This window comes from Dryobates pubescens, chromosome 29 (genome assembly GCF_014839835.1).
Source record: "Dryobates pubescens isolate bDryPub1 chromosome 29, bDryPub1.pri, whole genome shotgun sequence".
NCBI classification, from domain to species: Eukaryota; Metazoa; Chordata; class Aves; order Piciformes; family Picidae; genus Dryobates; species Dryobates pubescens.
In genome coordinates this window covers 3940808-3965042 of record NC_071640.1, presented here as the reverse complement: position 1 = coordinate 3965042, position 24235 = coordinate 3940808, and the positions used below count along the sequence as shown (strand labels likewise).

General features: G+C 45.3%; 1 protein-coding gene across 1 annotated transcript; it reads right to left on the bottom strand.

Annotated features, from left to right (window-relative positions):
* Positions 1-4305: 4305 nt before the first annotated feature.
* On the bottom strand, positions 4306-8525 carry CCDC187 (coiled-coil domain containing 187). Its single transcript, XM_054174177.1, has 5 exons — positions 8511-8525; positions 6377-6535; positions 6073-6260; positions 5305-5392; positions 4306-4500 (listed from the first exon to the last, which is right to left on the bottom strand). The coding sequence occupies exons 1-5, from the start codon at positions 8523-8525 to the stop codon at positions 4306-4308; spliced, it is 645 nt and encodes a 214-aa protein (XP_054030152.1).
* Positions 8526-24235: the final 15710 nt, after the last annotated feature.

Below are 24235 nucleotides of genomic sequence, written 5' to 3'. Positions count from 1 at the left end.
GTCACCATCCTCTTTCACTCTGCTAGTTGTAGGACTGGGTTTCTGCTGTTCACAGATCTTAGGTGAATAAACATCAGCACTCCCTGAAGAGCTGGCAACCGCATCTTTACCCTGTTTTGTGATGTCCTGAGAAGAGATTTTCTTTCCACTGTAGATTTCTGAGGCATCCAGATGAGGCTCATCCACTTCCTTGGCAGGGTTATCAGACTGGAAGGAGTCTGCTGACTTTGCTCTGAAGGCATTTGCTGTGTCTGATGGAATGAAGGGAAACAAATCATCAATGCAGCTGTGATCTGAAACATCTCCAGGACATTTCTGAGAGTGCAGTGAAGTCTCAGTGCTGTCATCTTTGGGCACTTCACATTCATTGTGTTTGTCACTGGGTAACATTTCCTTCCCATTACTTATTTCAATTAGAGTCTCTTTTGAAGCATGAGGAATCACAGCACCATTGTCACAGACAAACTCTTCTGGGATGCTGACATCTGTGTCCTCTCCATTTCTCAGCTCTAATTCAGAGTCTAAAGTGGAGCTTTCTGAGATGTCAATCCAAGCTGCAGACACTTTCTGAAATTCTGGGAGTGAAGAGTCTGATTTGGCACTTTCACATCTCAGACAGAAGTTGTCTGACTTGCAGGATGATTCAGTGGAAGCTAATCCTTGGGGAAATGCTTTTAAATTCAGTTCTTCATCAGAAGCTTCATGAGAAATGTGGTCCAAATGCTTCAGACACTGACTGCCCCCCACCTGATGGATCTCATGAGGGACAGGCACTTCCACTTCTTTAACTGGAACATTTCAAATGTTTACATAAATAAATAAATAGATAAAGATAGATAGCCTAAAAAAATATTTTAGAGAAGAGGTTGCTGACGGGTAATTTAGGGTTCAAATTCAGTAATCCTCAGATGTAAACTGCATTCAGAAAATAATATCATTAAATATAGTTAGGACTATGACAATTTTTTTTTAATTACCATTTATACATGAAACCCAACCAACGCCAAATAAAGATGAGGAACTCAGTACTCCAGCAAACACAAAAAAAAATGCCCAAAATAGCTGATAAGAGTTTGATTGAAATATTTTCATCAAAGTCTCTACTATTTTAGTCCAGTTTTATTTTATTTTTTTTAGACATCCTACTAAGAGTGAAATATGAACTGAGGATAAAACCTGGGAACAAAAATAGCTCTAGCATGCCCTGTCAAAATCTATCTTCAGCTGATCTATGTTCATTTAAAAAGAACACCCTTAACACTTCGGGGGTTTTAAATGCCTCACCTTCCTTTCCACACCCTTGTTACACCTTCTTCTTGCTAATCCTGAACAGGTGCTGGTGCCAAAACACACCAAGGAACAGATCAACATCGCAATTTCTCTCTCATAAGCTAATTATCTAACAGTCCTCTTCTGAAAGATCAGTTGAGCTGTTCCAAAGAACAGCTGAAACTTCAACTTCTACCCTAAGTCATTCAGCTTGACTAAGTGGTCACAAACACGGTTTGTCTTCTTTGTTGGATACCTGTGGTTTTGCAATCTTTAGTCACAGAGACCGAGTCTGTGGTTTGACCAGTAGCATCACAGAATTTCTTGGCCACCATTTCAGATGCATCAGGACCTTGCACATCAAGGGACAGCTCCAAACCTGAGGCATTCTCTGCCTGTCTCTGATGCTGTGCCAGTGTGTTCTTGTTCTCAGTAGAAAAGCTGTAAACAGACAAGGAATTAATGACTGGGAGTTGGGTTTGTGTCTAAGTTATCATGACAAATCTGTCTAAGATGTATTCTGAATTCTTAGCTAATAGTTTGTCCATTTCTAACAACTACAAGTTTCTGTATTCCTTGTTTCCAGTATTTAACATCCATTTACATCCCCTAAACCAGCAGCTTTTTTGGCACATTGGTAATTTAGTTTATTATTTCAGTTTGCTTTCATTTTTTTTTGGGGGGGGAAGGATTTCCCAGGCTTTTCCATCCCCTTACAGCCCTACTTATTAACGCCCACACAGAAAAAGAGATATCCACACAGCCACACAGCAGCCAATTTGGGCACGTTGCAAGTTTCTCCAGGCCCTGTCTGCTCTAGACTGATGCCAATAGTCACTGTTCTCCTATGAGCATGCTTGTCAGCAATGAGAAGTGAAAGCACAGCCAAGAAACCTTTTAAAGATTTCTGTGACTTGTAATCAATAACACCATGAATTATAGATCAGCTCCATGCAGGGATTTATTTGAAAGCCTTTCCCTGTGGGGGCTTAAGTAAATGCACAAACCTGACTTGAACAGTCTGCTGAAGGTCTGGGTAACACTGAATGAAAGGAAGGGTTTAATTCATGTAGATGTGTTTATCTTTGACTGGATTTGTTGTTGTTTGTTTATTTTGTTCTGAAGCAAACTAGATTTTCATCCATCTGAGCCTGCTTTGGAAGAATGTTCTGAACAGTGTGGATACTGCTGGGTCCTCATCTGCACTGCCCAGCTCCACAGGCTCAGTGGGAAGCAAATGGGGATGTAGCCCTTTCTCAGAATACTGACAGAGCTCCTGCATTACTTCTGACTGTGGGCATTTCACATGACACCTCCACCTTCAGTTTAAGCATAAAATTAAGCCTGTTGTAGTACAAAAGCATTCTGTGGTTAAATCCTTGAGTGAAACTCAAGCCTGCTCTGAGGGGTTAAGTGATACAGCGGCTTAGAGCCAGAGGATGACAAAGGAGTGAATTCCACCAATTAAATCAATACATTGCTGCTCCTTCCATATGAGTGTTTTGAAGTCTAATTAATATAGTTGCAAAGTGTTTTCAGCTTGTAGTTGAAAGCCATCAAGAAAATGTGAATTATCATTAGCAGCTGTGTGGCATCATTAAAAGATATCCTGGTTATTAGTGCTATGTAAATTAACTTCCCTGGGCCTGGTGGCAATGGTACATTTGTTTCTAACACTGCAGTCACTAGTCCCAGACCTACAGACTTAGATAACGCTGCTGAACATTTTATACTGCACATAATCATCATGAAATATGTTTACCTGCTTGAACAAAACCAGCAGAGTTTAAAATTAATATATAAAGCCTTTCATAAAGCACAGAGGATTCTAACACCCAACAGAGGAGCACAGAGCTGTTCTAAATGGAAGCACAAGTGCCTGGGGAGCAAATATTATTCTACTTTTTTTTTTTTGCATGCAGGATGTAATAGTTTATTACCCAGTGCAGCCCCTTCCACGTGCAATATGATGGCAAACCAATGTGGCTTTTTTTTTCCCCCAGTATGAAACATATTGTCCAACTTCTCATGATGAATCCCAATCACGGCACTAGATGATTACAGATATATAGCTGTGTATAGACACAGACAGATATACATAGTCACAGACTCTCTCAATTTCAGGATTAAGGCTCAGATTGAGCTTCTTCTATTGAAGGAATCAATATCTATGACACACAGAAGTGCTGAGATCATAAAGTAATTCCCTGTAACCACCAGGAGTATTTCATAACATTAGAAGCGGTCTCTGCTAAACAGTGAAGTTAGTATCAATACTAACTCAAAGAACTTTCTGATTAAAATCAAGATTTCACTTAAAACACTTTCTCCCCCCTGCACAGAAGGGTGCTTCTCTTTAAAGAATAGGAAAAGCTGAATTAAATACACTGGCTTTTACTGATATGCTGAAGTGATGAATATATTCTAGCTGAAGAATTCACTAAGTGGCATGGAAATGATCTCCACATATGGATCCAGACAACTTAATTTACCTGAAGCTGTTCACATACCTTTCAATAGGCTGGTCCCTGCCCTGAGGAATTTACCCTTTGGAACACCAGATTGTAGGTTGGAGGTGTGGAGAGCAGAATGTAACAAAGAGACAATATTAGTCAGGATGCTAAGCAGTGATCTTGGTGCACCAGTTGCTTGAACACAGAGATTTTCAAAACCTATAAAACTCCCTCTTGGAGATATTTAAAGCTCACATAATTATCCAGGACTTAACTGCTTCCATCTTCTCCACTGGACTAGGTTTTTATCTTCAGCTATTGCATTTTACTTACCCCTCATATTTCCTGCTTTGTTTATTCTTTAGCTGGAGACAACACTCTTTGTTCCCTGATGGATCAGGCCTTTCTGAGTGAGCTGTAGACTTTGCTGAGGAGGAGTGTAACTTTGGGCTAGAAATAAGTGGCATTGTCTTCAGCTCTGTTGGGTCTTTAGTTGCTGGACTCCTTGAAAGCTAAAAGGAAAAAAGTAATCCAAAGTTTCACCTGAATTCCTTAGTTCTAGTGTCAGTTCTGACCTTAGCTATTATCTGCTCAAAACACCCACCAAGACATCTAATGACTGTGACTTAACCTCTTGCTTCCCAGTCAAATTGTGCAGCTTTTCCTGGAGTTGTGCTGTTGAGTGTCTCATCATTAAGATTTCTCTTTGCTGCTTTAATAAAAGCTTTCTTTCCTGATGGGCTGCCCTGTAGATGTTCTGCAGGTGCTGGATTTCTGCCTGCACAGAGCAGAAAGAGAAAGGAGTGTAAGAGAGCCAAGATAACAGAGGAAAAACACCTGCTTTAAAAATGTATATTGTATTTCTGAACACAAGGCAACGTGGAAATACAACAAACAGGTTCTGTTCCTTTTATTTTTTCTAAAGAAAATTTTTGCAGTTTTATTTTTCCCTACTGCTGACTGGTGGCTACCTCTGAGAGCTAATGACAGACAAGAGGATGTTTCATTGCTGAGAGGAGAGACCTCTGGAAGTGAATTATCTTCAGGTCACTCAAAACTACAAGCAGCTTGTGGTTTGCACTCTTGCTTGCATAGGAATTCCTTGCAATAAAGGTGAAGTTTGTACTACATGAATAGTAGGACAGCAATTTTCTGTCTACCAAGTGTAACTATGAGCTCAGCACTCCTCTGTAGCGGGAGCATTGAGACTGTAAAATTAGCTGACAGAATAATTTAATATATTTCAACATCAGAAGCATAAATCTGCATAAATCAGTGGAAGCTTACATTATATGACCTGTTTGTTGTGGCACAAATAGAAAAATCCACAATAGCAGTGGAGTAACAGGAAAAAAAAGAAAGAAAAAGAAGTAAGTGGGTTTTGTCTAAGACAGACTGCTGACTTTGGCACAAAACCTCCATCTCACTGAATGTAGGAAGCAAAGTGTGTGAAATTACACCAGTGACCTCTTTTTTCCCACAAAACAAAGCCCACTTGCTCCAGCAGCTCCAAGTACCTCCCCATGCTGCCTCCTCCCACTGTTTAGTAGGTGAAATCCAGCTCCCCTTGCTGCAGTATTACCTGCTCCTGTTTCAGCTCCATTAGGATTTTGTGCTGCTTTGTGGCCATGACAGAGGCTCCCTTACTGTCTTGCAAGTTTTCCAGACAGCTGAAGAGCAGAGAAAGATGGGAATCACAATCAGATCATTAAAATGCCATTGATTTAATGCTCTTCAGAAAGCAATGCCTAAGACAGGAGCAAAGCTCCTCTCAATGCAGCTGTAAAAGCCATGGTAGCTATGGCAGGTTCTGCAGAAAGTTCTCTCAGACTAGGAGGACATCTCACCACCATGGGGCTGTATCACTTGGACCTCTCCTGAGGCAGCCAGGTTCCCCAAGCACTCAGAAAAAACTGGTGAGGGCAACCATGTCCCAGGAGAGCTCAAACTCCCGGTGGGGCCCCTGCACAGCCAGTGCTGAGGGACACTGTGTGAAGGGAGGTCTTGCACTGCCCTTAAAGACGCCTCAGCCCAGTGAGGGTTGAGGGACACCTCTCACCGGAGGGGATCACACCATCCCCAAGAGCCCCTCAGCCCAGTTGGTGCTGAGGGACACCTCACACCACACCTCAGGGAGGCTGCAGCAGGGAGCTCAGCTGTGCTCTGGAGGGAACAAAAGTGCCGGCTGCTCTGCTTCACCTGCACTTACTCTGCAAGAGAATTCTTTTGTATTTGCTCTTTTTTTCCAACCTGGGACAGTTTTTCTTCCTTTGATCAGGTACCTCCACCTAGGGCTAAAGGATCGGACCCCCTCATGTGGGTTTTCTGTCCCACATCATCCCCCCCTCACCATTTCTGGTGGTCCAGCCAGGCCAGCTCAGCTCTGGCTTTCTCCCGGAGAGCTTTTTTGCGGAGCTTGAGGAGGGCAGCCTGGTGTCGAGCTCGCAGCTCTTCTCCCCTCAGACACTGCTCCGCCATGGCCAAGCTGAAGTGGCAGAAGGTGCTGGAGCCTCCGTAATGCCGGCCAACTTTGCTCCACTGGGGACAGAGCAGAGTGTCATGATTATCAGAAAAGTGCTGTGTGGGTGATAAGTTCAACATGGGGAATAAAGCCAAGAATCATCCCCCCCAAAAAATGCAGGAGCCAGCTGTACCTGACTTTCAGAGCTGGCTCCTTCGCTGCTCACCCCAGAGCTGTGCCCTGAACAGGTCTCACTGCGGGACAGATTCAGAGGTGACAACAGATTCAAGATCTGATGGTTGTGCTCTCCTGGCAAAGATCCTAAGGAGAAGACGTAAAGTAAAGTATTTCTCTGTAACAGAAAGGACAAAAAGACCCCCAAAATGATTCCCACAGAACCTTCCGGCACCTGGGCAGCAGGGCCTTGGCAGGAGCCTGGAGAGAGTCCCCCTACAGCTCTCACAGGAACAAGATGTGAACATTGACCTGACTGTCAACTGAAATCATGGTAAAAAGAAAAAGACAAGGACCTATAAATAAGGTAAATAATGCTCAGCTCCCAAGAGTTGGGTCAGAAGTACAAAAGGAGATTGCTATGCTTTAAGCATGGAATCATAGAATTGTCAGGGTTGGAAGGGACCTCAAGGATCAGCCAGTTCCAAGCCCCCTGCCATGGCCAGGGACACCTCACACTACAGCAGGTTGCTCACAGCCACCTCCAGCCTGGCCTTAAAAACCTCCAGAGATGAGGCTTCCACCACCTCCCTGGGCAACCTGTGCCAGGCTCACCACCCTCATGGGGAAGAACTTCTTCCTTAACATCCAACCTGACTCTACCCCTGTCTATTTTTTTTTCCATCCCCCTGAGTCCTATCACTCCCTGACCCCCTAAGAAGTCCCTCCCCAGCTTTCTTGTGCTTAGTGAATAAAAATACTTAGGTCACAATTTTCAAAATCACTTCGAAAAATGAGTGAAAATTGCAGTTCTGTGCTAAAAAGTGGTGGTGTTTGACCAATACCACCAGATCCTGCAACTGAGTGTTCACCTTCCTGAAGCGCTGAGCAACGCGAGCCCCTTCCCCCCAGGGGATTTCTTTTTCCCGCCATTTTGGGGTACGCCGGGCTCTGATCTCTTCCTGCCCTCCGTGCAGAGAGCTTCAAGGAATCCATCTCTTGATTACTGAAGGTAAGAAGGAAAGGAAACATTTTCTTACTGCAGTCAGAGATACTGGGTCAGTTCCTAGCTTTCATAGCAAAGCCATCTGTGGAGGCTGAGTATTTTTCAGACGTGGTGCTCATTTTTATGCAATGTTAGAATAGAATAAACCAGGTTGGAAGAGACCTTCGAGATCATCATACCCAACCTATTATCCAACACCACCTAATCAACTAAACCATGCAACCAAGCACCCTACCAAGTCTCCTCCTGAACACCTCCAATGATGGTGGCTCCACCACCTCCCTGGGCAGCACATTCCAATGGGCAATCACTCTCTCTGTGCAGAGCTTCTTTCTAACATCCAGCCTAAACCTCCCCTGGTGCAGCTTGAGACTGTGTCCTCTTGTTCTGGTGCTGGTTGCCTGGGAGAAGAGACCAACCCCCACCTGGCTACAACCTCCCTTCAGGTAGTTGTAGAGAGCAATAAGGTCACCCCTGAGTCTCTTCTCCAGGCTAAGCAAGCCCAGCTCCCTTAGTCTCTCCTCCTAAGGCTTGTGTTCCAAACCCCTCACCAACTTTGTTGCCCTTCTCTGGACTCATTCCAGCAAGTCAACATCCTTCCTAAACTGAGGGGCCCAGAACTGGACACAGGACTCAAGATGTGGCCTAACCAGTGTGGTGTACAGGGCAGAATGACCTCCCTGCTCCTGCTGGCCACACTGTTCCTGATGAAAGCCAGGATGCCATTGGCCCTCTTGGCTGCCTGGGCACACTGCAGGCTCCATCAACCAGTACCCCTAGGTTCTTCTCTGCCTGGCTGCTCTCCAGTCACTCTGACCCCAGCCTGTAGCACTGCATGGGGTTGGTGTGGCCAAATGTTGTGAATGTGGTTGGCCACAATGTTGGACACTCGACCTCTGGAAAGGGGACATTTTGACCTCTGGAAAGGGGACATTTTGACCTCTGGAAAGGGGCCTTTCTGGCAATTCCAGTAATTTCTGGTAATTTTGTTAGAGTCTTAGGGCCAAGAAGCAATTAGAATAGAATAGAATCAACCAGGTAGGAAAAGACCTTTGAGATCATCGAGTCCAATCTATCATCCAACACTATCTAATTCTCAAGTCTTTCATCTGTGGCACTTTAAACAAACCTAAAGATATGCACATACAATATTCTCATTCATGCCCAGCTAGATGGTGGCAAAGAAAAGGCGGAAAATCAGATTTTTCCCACAAGTTTCAAAGTGGGGTTTACCTTTTAAACAATGCAGAATCTCCCACAGCATTAGAAAGATGTTTACACTATGGCTTATGCATACATTGGAGTAAAAAGACTGGGCCACAAAGATCTTCACAGCAGAAATCTGAGTGAATGAAATGGTTTGGCCATGGTCTTAAAGATAATGTGACAGCTGTGTAAATTGTTCTGAAGTGGCATGATCTGATCATCCATCTTAGAAACACACAATACCAATGACTTAATGCCCCAAGCCATTCATAATCAAACCACAGGATAAACCATCATTTGTGCCTAGTGCTTTCTCTACCTGCCAGCTCTGTTGTCACCTTCTGATCCGTGTCCTCTGCGTGTTTGCTCTGCACAGTCTGATCTTGGCACAGAAGAACAACTGCCTTTGGAGCCACTGCACTCCTGCAGACAGAGACATTGTCTGTGGGTCTGAATTATTTACTTGAAAGGCAAAACTTCCAAGCCTTCTTCCCTTGCCTCTTGGGAAAGCCCTTCTTTGTAGGTAATGGGACCTTATAGTTGCCTTCCAATACCCAAGGGGATCCTACAGAAATGCTTGAGAGGGACTTTTCATAAGGGTGTCTACCAATAGGACAAGGGGGAATGGTTTTAAGCTGAGAGAAAGTAGGGCTAGACTGCAGTAACAAGATGATTTCAGACCCAAATCACAGCCTAAGGGATTGTATTACCCGAGAGACCTGGGCTCTTCTACAAAGTTACCCTGATCTACAGTTTCTAATCAGTTAAAAAACAACAATTCTTTTGATTTAGGGATCCTGAGTTAGGGGGAAAAAAAAATCCCAGTGAATACTAGAGGAATGTTTGGCTGGATCCAAAATGATAACTTACCTCTGAAGTCTGCTGAAGCAGGTCACTCAGAAACCTCTCACTTTCCTGAAGCTCTTTCTTTGCTTTCTCCCTCAACACTGTGAGCTGCTGTTTCTGCTGTAGCTGATGGACCTGCATGAGGAAATGACATGCTATGGATGATATTTTTAATCAAGTCCCATGATTCCACAGAGCTGGGGGGCAAAGGGCAGCAAACTGCAATAGAAGGCAGCACAGGTGTTGTGCAGGCAACAGCTGTCACATCCTGCCACCTTTGCAAGGCAGTACAAATGTTTGCTTTGGCTGCAGAGTGATGCATTTTCACCCACCAGTGCTAGAATAGGAGCTCCAGATAGCAAAGTAAGGCTAAAGTCTTTTCCTTATAGCTACCTGAGGTTTATAAACCTGCTGCAGAGTCAGCTGATGCCAACTGATTATAGCTTGGATACACATGAATCCATGGCTAGCCAAAACATTTTCACCTGGGCTAGCAGAACTGGAGCTGCTCTTTCCTTATTGCATAGGTTGCTCACTGTACCTTCAGTTTGTGGACCAGCTGTAGGGAGGTTTGCCTTAAACTGTCCAGATTGCTCCTGTGTTTCTCTTCTGGTGCTGTGTAGCTAGGGCCTCCCTCACCTGCAGAAGTTTAGGAAATAGATGTTAGCACTCACTATTTCTTAATCCAAAACTAAAACTCCATGCTCCATTGCATAGGTGCCAGATGAGGAGTTTACCACAGGGAGGCAAGGGAAGTAGATTTCCTTCAGATTCCAGTTACTGCCCTCAAAATGTTTCTTCACCAATTACCTGGGGATTTAAGCACTTGCTGAGGGTTTTGGCAGCAGTGCTGCCTTGCTGGCTCACCTTTGAGGCCAGCACACCTTGTAAACAATGTAAGAGCACCATAGTATTTCCAGCAAGATCCCAGGGCATCTGCTTCTCAGCATTCTTTGCTTCATTTCTGGCCTGACTGTACCTCTCAAACGATGCCTTAGTCCTAATGCACAGACTGAAGCAAGGGATCACCAAAAGGGGGCAGGGAGATGGGAACATTGTTCCTAACTGTAATGTTCTGTGATTCTGTGATTTTTCCTTTAGAATCCTCCCTACTCCTATTTTTGAAAGCCTCCCAAATCTGGCATCTGCTTTTACTCCTGGAATACCTCTTCTGCATACATTTACTTATTCAACCATATCCAAAGATGGAAAATGTTGCTACCTCCATCTTGTCAAGAAATATGTTAGTGTGAAGTCCTGCAAGCGTTGAGGAGGGGAGAAGAGGTAGGACTCAGGAGGGCCAAGGTCAGGAAGGAGAAGAACTGGGGAGAAATTCCCACTCTAAGCCCAAAGTCCAGAGTGTGCAGCCACTCTTGTTTCCAGTGCTCCAACAGGAGCAGAGTCATCCTTTACAAAAGAATAAAATCTTCCCAACCTGGTCACCTCCCTGGAACTCCAGCAGCATTGTGCCTTCCCCCTCCATCTTGCAGCTTCTCCCTGTACAGGGGAGCAGGCTCGACTGCTCTCTTTTGTCACAAGGAGGACAAAACCATGGAAAAATGCTTTCAATTTTATGTAGGGAAAACAACTCTTGTTCCAGATGCACGAATTTCACTGCTGCTTCCTTACTGTAACTCTTCTGTCTGTCACAGTATAGGTGATGTAATGTTTACCCGTGAGAGGTTCTTGGCTGCTTTGAGCTCCTGAGATGAATTGCTAAGCTTATGCAAACAGGTTGTGTGTTTACTCTGTGCTGTGCCACTGTCACAGCAACCAGAGCCATAAATGAATTGAAGTGTGGGTCATAAATAGAAATGGGTTTGACCTGGAAACTTGAGACAAAAATCTGCATCCTTATCCAGATTGTCTGAGTCCAAATTACCCTGCTCCTCAGGATAAGCCCATGGCATGAAAGGTTTGGTTCTGTTTTAAACACTAAAGGATCTTTAATGTGGAAGGAGCAGGGACATGAGCTTCTTTGCGTGCCAGGATGCTTTTTGTGCTTACATGGATGTGAGTGAAACAGAATGTTAGGGTTAATGCCTCAAGCCTGATGCAGATTTTCTGTCAGAAGGCTGCTGTGTTTCAGAAACAGCTTAACTGCAAATTTCACTTACCTCTCACAGGGTTACTGCAGGAGGCTTTTCTTAAACCCCTACTTTTTAAAATCAAGAGTCTGGATGAAAATCTCATCTTTCATTTCGGTAATGAGTATCTGCTCATCCTGGAGGGTTGTTTGAAAAGGCAAAATTGTACTGAATTACCTGGAAATCACACACCCAATAAAGAGTTCATCCTTTTAAAGAGAGTTCTGGGTTGATCCCAATCTTTCTAATTTTGAGGACTGATTCAGACTCTTTAATTCTTATATATACTAGAGGTGGTTCTGTGAGATGGAAATTGCTGTTGTCTTTACAGGGAAGTTTTGTTACTGGTTTTAAGCTATGCAACAGAAAAAAAGCTAAGTGAACTGTTCTTCAGGGGGTATACAGACAGCTCAGCACTTTCAGAAGCCAGGTAAGGATGCCTCCTGCAATCCTAACCACTAAGGTCCTTTCATAAACCACATTTACAGGCTAAATTTACTGATGCTAAGTTGTGTGAGTAGCTTTTAAAACTGCTATACCCTCTGAGCCATTTTGTGGTATGATAATCTATTAGGATATATATTTAAACTGGCATTTGCAATTTGTGCCTCCAGCTGAAGAGTGGTGGTGTTCTGCTCCAAGCCCTGACCAGTGTTATTGATCTCAAAGGTGAACAAAAAGTTTGCTCTGATCTGTTTTCACTCCTCCTTAACATAATTCTCCTAGTTATGGCTATTTCCAGGTGCATTTCTTGTGTTGCAAGATCCTGCTTTAAAGAAAATGCTGCCTGGCTGAACTTCACATCCTCCTGCCTTGTGATGAATGGCATTTCACTGCAGGCCCAGAGAGCTGTAGTGCACAGACACTCTGTCTTTAAAAAAAAAAAGGCAAGCTATTTATTAAATCACTTTCCGCTGCACCTGCAGAATCTGAGTGAAGCCCTGCAGAATCTCCATGACATATAATTAAAAAAGCTGGGCTAAAAGTCTCATTTTTCTAATCACTTGAAGCTAGGCAGAAGCACTTACTGCTGCTTTGCTCAAGGACAGATTTTCCTCTTTCTGCCCATGTCAGCAATCAGTCCAAACCAGTTATTACAAAAATACATGCTTGCGACTTTAGATGTAAGCACAACTTTGCCTGTGATTGTACTCAGCACTGGTGAGGCCACACCTTGAATACTGGGCTCAGTTTTGAGCCCTACACTACAAGAAGAACATTTAGGAGCTGGAGCATGTCCAGAGAAGAGCAAAGAAGCTGAAAGATCTAGAGCACAACTGTTATGAGGAGCAGCTGAGGGAACTGGGGTTATTCAGTCTGGAGAAAAGGAGGCTAAGGAGAGACCTTCTGGTTCTCCATTGCTCCCTGAAAGGAGGTTGCAGTGGTGTAGGAATTGGTCTCTTCTCCTAGATAACAAGTGACAACATGAGAAAAAACAGCCTCAAGATGTGCCAAGAAGGTTTGGGTTGGACATGAGGAACAATTTTTTCCCCCCAAAGGGTTGTCAAGCCCTGGAACAGGCTGGCCAGGGCAGCGGTGCAATCACCGCCCCTGGAAGTGTGCGAAAACCAGGTAGATGTGGTGCTCAGGGACATGATTTAGTGGTGACATGGCAGGGTTGGGTTAACGGTGGGAATTTATGATCTCAGAGGTCTTTTCCAACCCTAATGGTTCTATGATTCTTCAGCAAGACCTGTAAGCCAAGAGCAATCCCTAAGCAAGAGACTCTCAACTTGAGGGCCGTACTTGTTTACTCAAGAAAATCAATGAGCTGATCTGCATTCCTGAGTGCCTTGGAGTGCTGTATTTTCATGCCTGCTGAATCAGTTTCTTCCCTCCTCTATAAATACGCCTGGCATCCCACTTGTCATCGAAGAGTAGCTGCTTGCTAGACAAGGGGATTAATGTGGCCTGTGCTGCTCCTGTCTTCCACATATTTTGTGTTTATATCTAAATCCTCTAGCCCAGAAGGTTGGCCAGAGTTCAGCTTCCAGCCAGATGTTGCAGCACATGGCAATACCTCACCCTGCTGCTGCCCCTTCCACATGTAGCGTGCCACATCCGGAGCATCAGAGCAGCTCTTGCAGCAGACTAGCAAGAGAGAGCCATACCTGGATTGGGACCTAACCAGAGCCCTGAATTTCCATGGAATATTCCTGTTATTGCTCAGCAGTTATACACTGGAACAGGCTGCCTAGGGAAGTGGTTGAATCATCATCCCTGGAGGGTTTTAAAAGCTGTGTAGATATGGTGCTGGGAGATAAGGTTCTGTAGCATATTTGTTAGTGCTGGGTTAATGAATTGGACTCAAAGATCTTAAAGGTATTTTCCAGCCTAAATGATTCTTATTCTATAATAAACTCCCTCAACCCAGCACATTTGCAGTATGGAAACCTAGATCCCAACCTGTGTGACAAAGTGACACTGGACCCCACAGTGTAAGTAGTGCACTCGTGTGTTCAGATGCTTTGCAGGAGCATTGTACAAGTAACAGCACTCTATGGAGTAGCAGCATGGAAGGGACAACATCCTGGCTTCTTGTACCCACACAGGCTACAGGTTAACTTCTCAGCCAGCTAATGAGCAATGCAAATACAGCCCGTGTGTGTATGGAAAGGATTAAGTTCAGAGGGAGAAAACTGGTATCAAAGGAAGTGAGAGCAACTCTCAAGAGCAATTCTCATGTTGCCCGTCAGAGTCAAGAAGCTTCCGTAAGCTCCATCATCAGCGTTCAAGCATCTCAGCCCTGCAGAGAGCCTCCCTCTGCTAGAAGCAAGAAGGCAGCTCCCTCTAGCGCTATGAGAAAACATGTCAACCAGCAGTTAAGGGGAAAGCTATTGTATACAAATACATCTTCTAATGCAGGTTGAAATTCTGCATTTTACAAGTAATGAATTTGCTTTCCTAAAGCAAATTGCTTTAAACCAGTAGCCATGCTGAAGCTTCAACCTTTAGAAAAGACTTCTTTACAATCCATGTCAATTTTATCTCAATAGCAAACAAAAACCCCAAACCAAACAAACCAAAAGGAAACACACCCACACACCCCAAACAAGTCCAGTCAAAACAAATCAAATAAAAGCAAAACAAAACAAAGAAGGGATAGAAGTCTGGCCTGAAGAAATGAGGGGTTTTCCTCACTTAGGCCAGTCTGGTGTGTACAAGGGTGTAAGCATAGCCAAAATCATAGAATCAAAGAATTGTTTCAGTTGGGAAATACCTCTAAGACTATTGAGTCCAATCATCAAAGTAACACCCCCATGGCCACCAAACCATGTCCCCAGGTGCCATGGCCACACGTCTCTTGAACACCTCCAGGGACAATGACTCCACCACCTCCCCACCTCATTTTATCACCTGATACTAGGGAAAAGAGATCAACCCCCACCTCACTCCAACCTCCTTTCAGGAAGTTGTAGAGAGCAAATATTTCTTTACATTCACTTAATAGCAATACAGGAGCTTGGATACTGTGGGTTGGGTTCAGAGGGTGTGCTGCAGCATCAGGGAAAGTGTGGCTCATCTGTTCAGCTGCCTGTGGAAGAGACTTGGTGATCTGGCAGGAATGATGGAAAGGTTGTGTGTAGTGGTGTCCCTGGGACAAGCAGAATGTGCAAACCACTTCCTCATCAGCTCATTTAGTTAAACTTGTTTCTCAACTGAAGAGAGATGATTCCAAAGTGATGTGAAATACTTTCCAGTGATGCCTGTGGAGGCAATTTGTGTTCATCATACCATGTGCTGTGGCATTTGTGATTCTGGGTTTTATACTGGCTGTGTTTAAAAAGAAAATTCAAGAGTTCAGGACAGCTTACTCCAGGCAGTAAGCAGTTACCAAGATTTTGTGGATATCTGCTTCTTATACTGTGCTTTGTTATGTTTGAAAATGAAATTTGTTACTTTGCCAAGGATCTTTACTAGGGAAAAAAAAATTGTTTTGTGTCTTTAGCACAGCAGCAGAAGGTGATGCATTTACTTCTAAAGGTGAGTGTTTATATTTTGCAGCAGTTGTATAGCTGCACATCATCATGCTGCCTGTGCACAAGGACTTCTGTGGTCTGTGAAAAGAGAACAGAATCAGCTGCTGATGTGCTGCCTTATAGCAGACAATACAGCCTTGCATCTGAATGCCCTTTTCCTGAGAGGAGTGTTGAACAGACCCACTTGTGACCCATATTTCAAACCCACATTGTCTTCAGAATGACAGTTCCGTGCTTCATCTGCAGCAGCATGGCCTGGGTTGGAACTGCTGGCTTACAGTCAACCCCTGAGCTGGAGCTCACTCAAGAGCTGTCAGCTCCTGCAAAGGCTCAGAGAAGGTAAAGGGTTCTCCTGGTGTAGACACAAGGCAGCAGTTCCTATTGTTCAGGTGGTGAATAGTGGATGGCAGGGTCGTTTCACAAAGACAGGTTCCAGAATTGGAGCCCTTAGTTATTAATATTAAGTAAATACATTGTCTTGCTCTTATGGTAAACACTCCAGACAACAGACCTACTGTCCAATCATGTAAGATGCCCTCCTAGTCCCTGGGGGATGGGTGAAGCATAGTAAACAATGCTGGCTTCTCCACCACCTCAAAATCCAATATTAGGTATAAAATTTTGTGGGGAAAACAATGAAGAATCCTTAATAAGAGGAAAGGCTTTTTATAAGTACCCTCTTTGAGGAAAGGTTATCTGATCTTGTTCTTTTGTCTCAGAAAAGCCCTTAAAACAATGCACCATCTGCTCCTGTTTGGTGGAAGCAAGCAGAGGTCTCTTCAGACAGAGCAGCCTGAATGTGACTCTTTGCCACTTAACCCTTTCAGCCACAAACTTTCCCTTGTTTCTATGCAAACCTTTGTTCTGAGTAGCAGTGGTGATGCCCTGCACCCCAGCCTCACCTTGGCCAGCCCTGCAGGGTGCTGGAGCAGACCCCTCCATTCAGCCTTTGTTAATCCCTCTACATGTTCTGTGCACTCAAGTCTCTTGCTGTACAAGTAGGATAATACCCCACACTTTTCTGATGTGGTAATTATGAAGGATTCATTACAAGGCTTCTCAAGACCTTCACATGAAACTGCAAAGTGCTGAAAGCATTTCTGAGCTGAAATGGGTTTGTTCCACGGGGGCTGTCTCTAGCTGTTGCTGTGTCTCTCAGCACAGGAGCAACCTATGAGGTGACACCCAGCTGAACTCACACCCTTGAGACAGCAGAGCACTGCATGGCAACAGCAAAGCCTTTCCATTGCACTTTTTGGTGGGGTTAAATTGGACATGAAGCTTGAGAGAAGATTTTTTTTTTCATGTATTCATTCTTCACCTTTGAAATCTGGGACATGCACCAGCTCCTTGATATCCCCCCTCACCCTAGAAGATATTTCAGTCCTAGTCAGAACCACTGGTAGGTGTTCCCTTGCAGTGAAGGACAGTTCATTCTTTTGCAATAGGCTAAGAAGCACCTTGGGAGAGCACTGAATACCAACCATGCTTGACACTTCAGGAGCTGTCACCTTAGAATGATAGAATTATTTGAGTTGGAAAAGACCTTCATGATCATTGAGCCAAACCATTCTCTAACTCCACCAAGGCTGGTGCAAGAACATGTCCCTCAGCACCACATCTCTGCATCTTTTAAATACCTCCAGTGGTGGGGATTCAACAACCTCCCTGGGCAGCCTGTTCCAGTCTTTGAGAATCCTTTCACTGAAGAAGTTTCTTCTAATATCCAATCTAAAAGGTTCTTACCGAGGTCCTGCTCAAAGCCATCTTCCGTTTCAGCTCCGCAGCTCAGAGGGGCAGAGGGCTGTAAGCTGGGGCTGTCCAGTGTCGTGTGGCTCTCTCTGGGAGCCTGGTTGGCAATTTCCTCTTGATGCTGGACTTTCCAAATAGTCCCACACTGGTAGGGATTCCTCTGAGCTGTGAGTTCTCTCTGCAGACTGTGTCAAGAAGACAACAGCAATTAATCAGAGTTCCAGAGTGAATGTCTACAAGCAATCTTTTGCACTAAGAAATGGTTATTTCATTTTAACAAAACTGTTGCTTGTTAGGTTTTGTTAAATGGAAACAAAAGACTCTCTGAAAAGTCATACCTGCCAGTGCACAAAATCCTCTTTCTTCTACCTTGAAGTTGTCAGGAAACATTACTCCACATGTCTTTACCTACTCTAACTCCTGCTCTGAAAGAGCTGGGTGTTTTTCAACCTGGTGGCAAACAGAAACAACAGCCTTGCCATTTGGAGCTTAGTTTCTGAGGACTGCATTGTACAATCCATGCCCTTGTTAGGACCTGGTTGCACAATCTAGCTCTGAACCGTGGCAAAGTGCTCTGAAATCTTTTTGGAAACACAAAGCACTGATGGCTGTCTCAGTGATTCTGGGATTTGTGCAGAGCAGGGCTGTGGCCACTCTCATTTTCCCTGCAGAAAAGGAGGCTGAGGGGAGACTTTCTGGCTCTCTACAACTCCCTGAAAGGAGGCTGTAGTGAGGTGGGGGTTAGTTTCTTCTCCCTAGTAACAAAGTGGTAGGACAAGAGGAAATGGCCACAAGTTTTTCCAGATAAGGTTTAGGGTGGACATTAGAAGAAACTTCTCCACCGAAAGGGTTCTCAAGCCCTGGAACAGGCTCCCCAGGGAGGTGGTTGAATTGCCATCCTTAGAGGTGTTTAAGAGACACAGAAAGGTGGTGCTGAGGGACATGGTTTAGCATCAGATTTCATAGAGCTAGAGAATGTTTGGACTCAATTTTAACAGTCTCTTCCCACCAAATGATTCTAAGATTTCTTTTGGTATATAACCTTTAATATTTCAAAGCAAGGTCAGCACCGAGTGCCACAGTCCTGAGGGAGATCCCAGCTAACTGCTTGTGGTTTGGTCTGTAAGTATCTGAGCTTAACTTCAAAGATTAGGCAGGAAGGTGTGAAGATGTGCATTTATTGCTGGAGCCTCAGCTGAAACACACATAGGGAGACTGGGGCACTGAACTGGTGACAGATGTTTTCTTTTTTATACAGAAAAATGAATGTGGGACCTTATTTATTTATTTAATCAGCAATCAGCTTAGGGAAATCTTATTTCATTTTTCTCATTAGTAAGGTTTTCTTTGTGTTTCCATGACCCAGAAACTGCTAAAACGATTAGAACAGCTTCCACTAACACGTCTTGGATGTTGTCTTCAGAAAGTGGGAGCAAAGGTGGATGAGAGAGGAAGAGATTTCTTGAAACAGTAAGAGAGAAGGAGATTTCTTAAAAAGCAGCTCTAACATTTGTTGGGCAAATGCACTGACTATTGTCTCTGGGTTTGTGTCGTGGTGGTCTTTTAGTTAATGCCCCTGTCTCCCTGGGCTCTTGACAAATGTATACTTCTCTTTGAGAGACTGATGCCAAGGTCCAAATCCAGCCCTATCTGCTTCCTGGGAAGGCTACTGCCACCATCACTGGCAGTCAGTGCAGGCTCTACTGGGAAAACACTGGGTTTATACAGGAGTGGCCAGCAACCCCTCTCCTCCAGACAGAAGCAGCTCTGCAGTGGGCATGCACCATCACAGGACCACAGAATCACAGAAGCACAGACTGGTGTGGGTTGGGAGGGACTTCTGGGGGTCATCTAGTCAACCCCCCCTGCTAAAGCAGGGTCACCCACAGCAGGCTGCCCAGGATCACAATATCCAGGCAGGTCTGGACTCTCTCCAGGGAAGGAGAATCCACCAGCTCTCTGGGCAGCCTGCTCCAGGGTTCCAGTACCCTCACAGGAAAGTTATTCCTTATGTTTAGGTTCAAGCTCCCGGGTTCCAATTTGTGCCTGTTGCCCCTTGTCCTATCTCTAGGCACCACTGACCAGAGTCTGGCCCCATGTTCTTTGGCTTTGCACGCATCAGCTCAGTGAGCCTTCAAAACCGAGCTGACAGCAGAAGTGTGATCTTTGGGGCTCTCAAGAGTGTGATTTGAAAACCAAAAGCCATTCTATAGGTAACTGAATGAAAAGAAGGATGAAATTGCATGCACATTTTCTGGCAGTTTGGAGAATTCCCATCAGTGAGTCATTTGCATCAGCCACAAACCTCCAGCCGCCACCCCTGCGGACTGCAGAGCAGCCGGGCATGAAATGGGAACATTTCTTATGGAAAGAGGCACCTGCAGGATTCCGTGCATGGAGATGAGTCACTGCTTTCACAGCTATAATTAAACATGTAAACACAAAACTCTGCTGTCGAAACTGGCTGTGGATAGCATCATGCTCAAGGGTGCTGGTTTTGTAACACTGGATGTTTTGTGTTTGTGAATGAGGCCGGCAAACAGTCAGTTTCTAACAGGTGGCTTTGTTTAGATGAACTCTTGAAGCTCCATTGTAGCCAGCTGTGGACTCCTAACTCGTTACTGCTGGTAGCAACAGTGGAAGGCAGAGCATAGACCCAATTCAGCTGCTTTTGCTGTCGTCTTTTCTAACCTTTCTTTAGCTGCACTGGTGATAAGCTACAAGGGCTCAGAGGTAAGCTCTGTCCCTGACATCACAGTCCTGTGAAGTTTTGTGTGTGAGTCAAGAGACTGGCTCCTTTCACTCCCCGCTGACACTCCCCCCCCCAGAATTCACATACTCACAGTGTAAATGTGTCTGGAGCAAGTCAAACTGGGACTCAGGGAAGTGTGTCCTCAGTCACAACCCTAACGCACTGCTGCTCCTTCACCATGTGGCTTTCTCTCTGCTCAGATCATAGCTGTATGCCCTCAGGTGTGTGAATTAGCTGATGCCACCAGAGCAACTTCAGGAAGAGCTGAACTGTGGGACCCTCACATTGTCCTAGGTGGTGTGTGCTGCCCATGCATGTATACAAAAGGACTCTCATCCCAGTCGCTCCCTGTACTGGCTTCAGATGCACAAGCAGAATCTAGATCATATGCAGATGAAAGCTGAGAACAATCAAAGTCAGGCTTTTACTCTGAACCTCTGTGTTATATGCTTTACCAGAAACTAAGAAAGAGTTAGACGTGGGGTGGTCTTTCCTTTGTCTCTTCCCCTTTACTCTCACTGCAGAGGGAGCCCTGAGTCCACAAAATGATGAGTCTGGAGTTGTTCACAATGCAGCAACACTTTCCACTTCTAATCTCTAATTACAGTGATATTTTATCTGCAAGCAGCTCTCCTCTTTGGGAAGAGCACTTGCAACAGGGTTGTGATTTATTGTCAGAGATGTTTTATTGGTGGGTTTTTCCGTGATGCTCAGAGGACTTTGACTCTCCTGGCCAAGCACACAGGAGCTTTGCTTTCTCAGTAATTGCATTGCTCAAATCAGCTCAATCTGTCTTACTTCTGCTCTGTCTGATGCCTCTCCATTACATCAGAGGGGCTCTTCCCTTCTGAGCCCACAGGGGCTCTGCAGCTACCTTCCATTACTGTGAGTTAGAGCTGCATATAAACACACACCCATCAGGACAAGAGCAATGGGTCCCACCATTTTCTTCAGGCTGGTGGCTGCACTTTCCAAGGTGCAGTACCCACAGAGCTCTGACTCTCTTCACTGCAGCTCTGAGTGCCAACTGCTCATGTTTTATACATTTGCCATCTCCTGTGACACAACAGCTCCATAATCCTTGCCACTGGTCTCCTGGAGCAGAAATCAGCCCAGCCTTTGTGAACGTGGTAGCTGCACACCAAGAACAGGGTTTAACTCTCAGTAATTTCAGTAATTACTGTTCATAATTTCTGTAAGCTGAACACTCAGGATTTATCTCTCCAATTTTCATGTTCCTCTTGTTTACTTTGCACTGTAAAGCTGTAAACAGTTTTCTTTAAAAGAACACTGTGCCTTATACCCTGCCTTCAGTTACCAAACTCATTCTTCCTTCCACTACAGATCCCTGCATTCTAACTGCACACAGGTTAGCCTAAGGAACACTAAGGAACTGCCTGCAGAGCAGAGCCGTGCCTGGGCAGGGATCCTGCAGCACCAACATTTGTTCTTTGCTCTCAAGTTGGGGACGCTGTGACCAGTTTGCTGCACATATGTCCTGCCTTTGGTAATGTCTGTCCAGGTCATATTTAATCTTCTAGGGCTCAGGGGATTTATTCTCTAAGGGAAGACCTCTCTGCAGGGACGTGTAGCCCCTGTGGTGACTCGGGCTTTGTCATTCTCTGTGGCCATGCAGGGGCACTGTCTGCTCTGCAGCTGGTGATTGCATGTGAGCTAACAGGTGCCCTCACGGTCCTCCCTGTCACCAGAGATGACTCAGCTGAGACAGTGACACAAATTTGTCTTTGCTCTCCAAGACACAGGCTAAATACCAGAAGGGTTTCTATCAGCTGCCACCTATATTAAACATTTAATTAAGGCAGGCTGACTGAAAACATCCTGCATTCATCTAATAATCCCTTTTTCTAAACTTCCTGCCTCAAAACCCGGTTCCCGTGACAATCACCATGCGCCGGCACCTGTGCTGTTCAAGACAGCAGAATCTTCGTGGTTTGGTGCTGCTCCACGTACACACAACCCGTAGAACTGAATTTATCACCCCCGCTGGGGGTAAAGCGGGTGAAAACAATTACTCAAAGTGAATGTATGGGATCCAGTTGATGAAATCTCTCATTAATCCCCAGCGCCAAGGCGATCAGCGGAGATTTAACTTAGGTGCTCACAAAGATCCTCAGTTTATTCTTCCGCCAATGCCATATGCTAAAGCACTGAGGGGTTTATTGTACCGTGGAGGAAGGGAGGGAGCCCGATGTCCGTGTTGCTTTCCAGACCTGGAGCTTTGTCCGGGAGGAGGACGCCGGGAACTCGATGCCCCTTCCCCTTCCCGCTCCCCGCGGCACCGGCGGCCATGCAGGCGACTGGCGCGACCGGCAGGGGGCGCCCCTAGAGGAGACTGGATGATGGCGTCCCCTGGCGGGCAGCCCTGGGATCGCCGCAGACCCCGGCTCCAGTTTCCCGGTGTTGCCCTCGCTCTGGAGGGGGGTGGGAAAGCAGAGAGCACTCGAGCAGGAGGAGCAGAGCTTTACTGGCTCATCTCCCAGGCTTCTCAGCCTGCTGGGAGGTTGCATCTAGGGCAAAACGCCTGCAGGGGGATCAATCTCTCCCCAAGCCCCCATCTGAAGATGTCCTATCGATCTCCCAGCTCACCACAAATGGGTGGTTCCCTCTTTCAGTCTGTCTTGTGTCAAAATCTGCCCACGCGGCAATTCCCTGGGTAAGCAGTAAAGAGCCGCCTGGCTCCGCGCTGAATTGGTGCTATTTATTTTAGCTCCGTGTGTGTGTGTGGTGCGTTTAGCACAGAATAATATATCCAAACTTGTTTACCTTCTAGCAAGGAATCTGGGAGATGGAGAGGCTGGGCTGGTTGTTTGCTTCTCCTGCAATGGGATTATGTCCACCTCCGAGCTCTCACTCACAGGAAAATCTTTTAAAAAAGACAAATGAGGGCATTTAATAAATATGCTCTTTGTCGAAATGAAATGGCCCAAGCTTTGGCATCTATTCTCTGCCTACTTCTGCGTAAGCACTTAACTGCCATATAGCTCTTCTTAGCCACAGATTTCTAAGTACACAGTGTTAGGTTTATAATTCCTTTCTTACTTCTGGGAAAGCCCAGGCACCAGAAGGGGATGTGATGTGTCCAAAATCAGTGGCAAAGCCACGGATAAGATTCAGAGCTGTAGTTTCACAGGTGCAATGAGAGGAGAAGAAAGTGATTAGATCATTACTCAAGGTAGATCATTACTTCTTAATGTGATAGGCTCTGCTCCAGTTCCATCTATCCTCTCACGATGGGACTGAGGGACTTTTCAGTGCTAACCAAAGGGTTCTATTAGAAAAGTCACATATTAGAAAAGTCACTCACTACCAACATTTTGCCAACCTTCTGATCTAAGCAGATTTGCTGTGATTTTGTGGTTCTGCCCTAAGGATCTAAAGACACTGTACAGCCTGTGGAGCAGTGCTTGCCACTTGCCGCTGCCAGGAGGTCCCTAGGCTGGCTGAGCTGTTTGCTGAGGGCACCTCTGACTCTTCTGGCTGTTAGATTTATGAGCTGTGCAGAGAACAAGCCTGCAAACAGCCAAGGCTCCAGAGGCTGCTCCCTCTGAGCAGTATGAATACAGCCTGACAGACCCACTGATTAGTCATTTTCCAGGACAACAATGCTTCCAACAGCCAAAGGGAGATGAGGCTTAAACACTGCTTTGTAGCTTTGACAGACTTAGGCTATGGCACCTGAGCCTCACTGTTGCATCGTGTCAACATGACCTACCTTGCAAGGTGTTGCTCAGGTGTTCCCCACTGTTGATATGCCTCTGTCCTGTGCTATGAGAGGTCCATGGTAGTTCTCTGCTCACAGCAACCCCACCAGGCAGAGGAGAGGGCATTTCCTTCTGTCTTTCCAGGGCTGTTCCTCCCTCAGTGCCACTCATAAAGCTCATCCTGCCCAGTCCATGAAATCCCCTATCTGATGACACACATAACCCATCAGGATCTGATGCATCCAGGAGCATTTGTATAGTCATTGTCCTGTCTTGCTCGTCCTTGGGTGTCTCAGGTTCTGGGATAGAAGAAGACTCATTGAAAAGTTCCACAGTGGTCTCTGTTTTGTTAGCAGAGTCTTTAATCCAGCTTGCTGCATTCAGTCTCTTAGTTGCCATCTCAATCTTTTCTGCAAGTTCCTTGGACAGACTGTGTATGGCTTTCACTCGGTCCTGTTTACTTCTGTATGGAGAAACACTGTCAGATGAGTCCTTGGAGTAAAGCTTTGCATCTTTCTGAGGAAGGG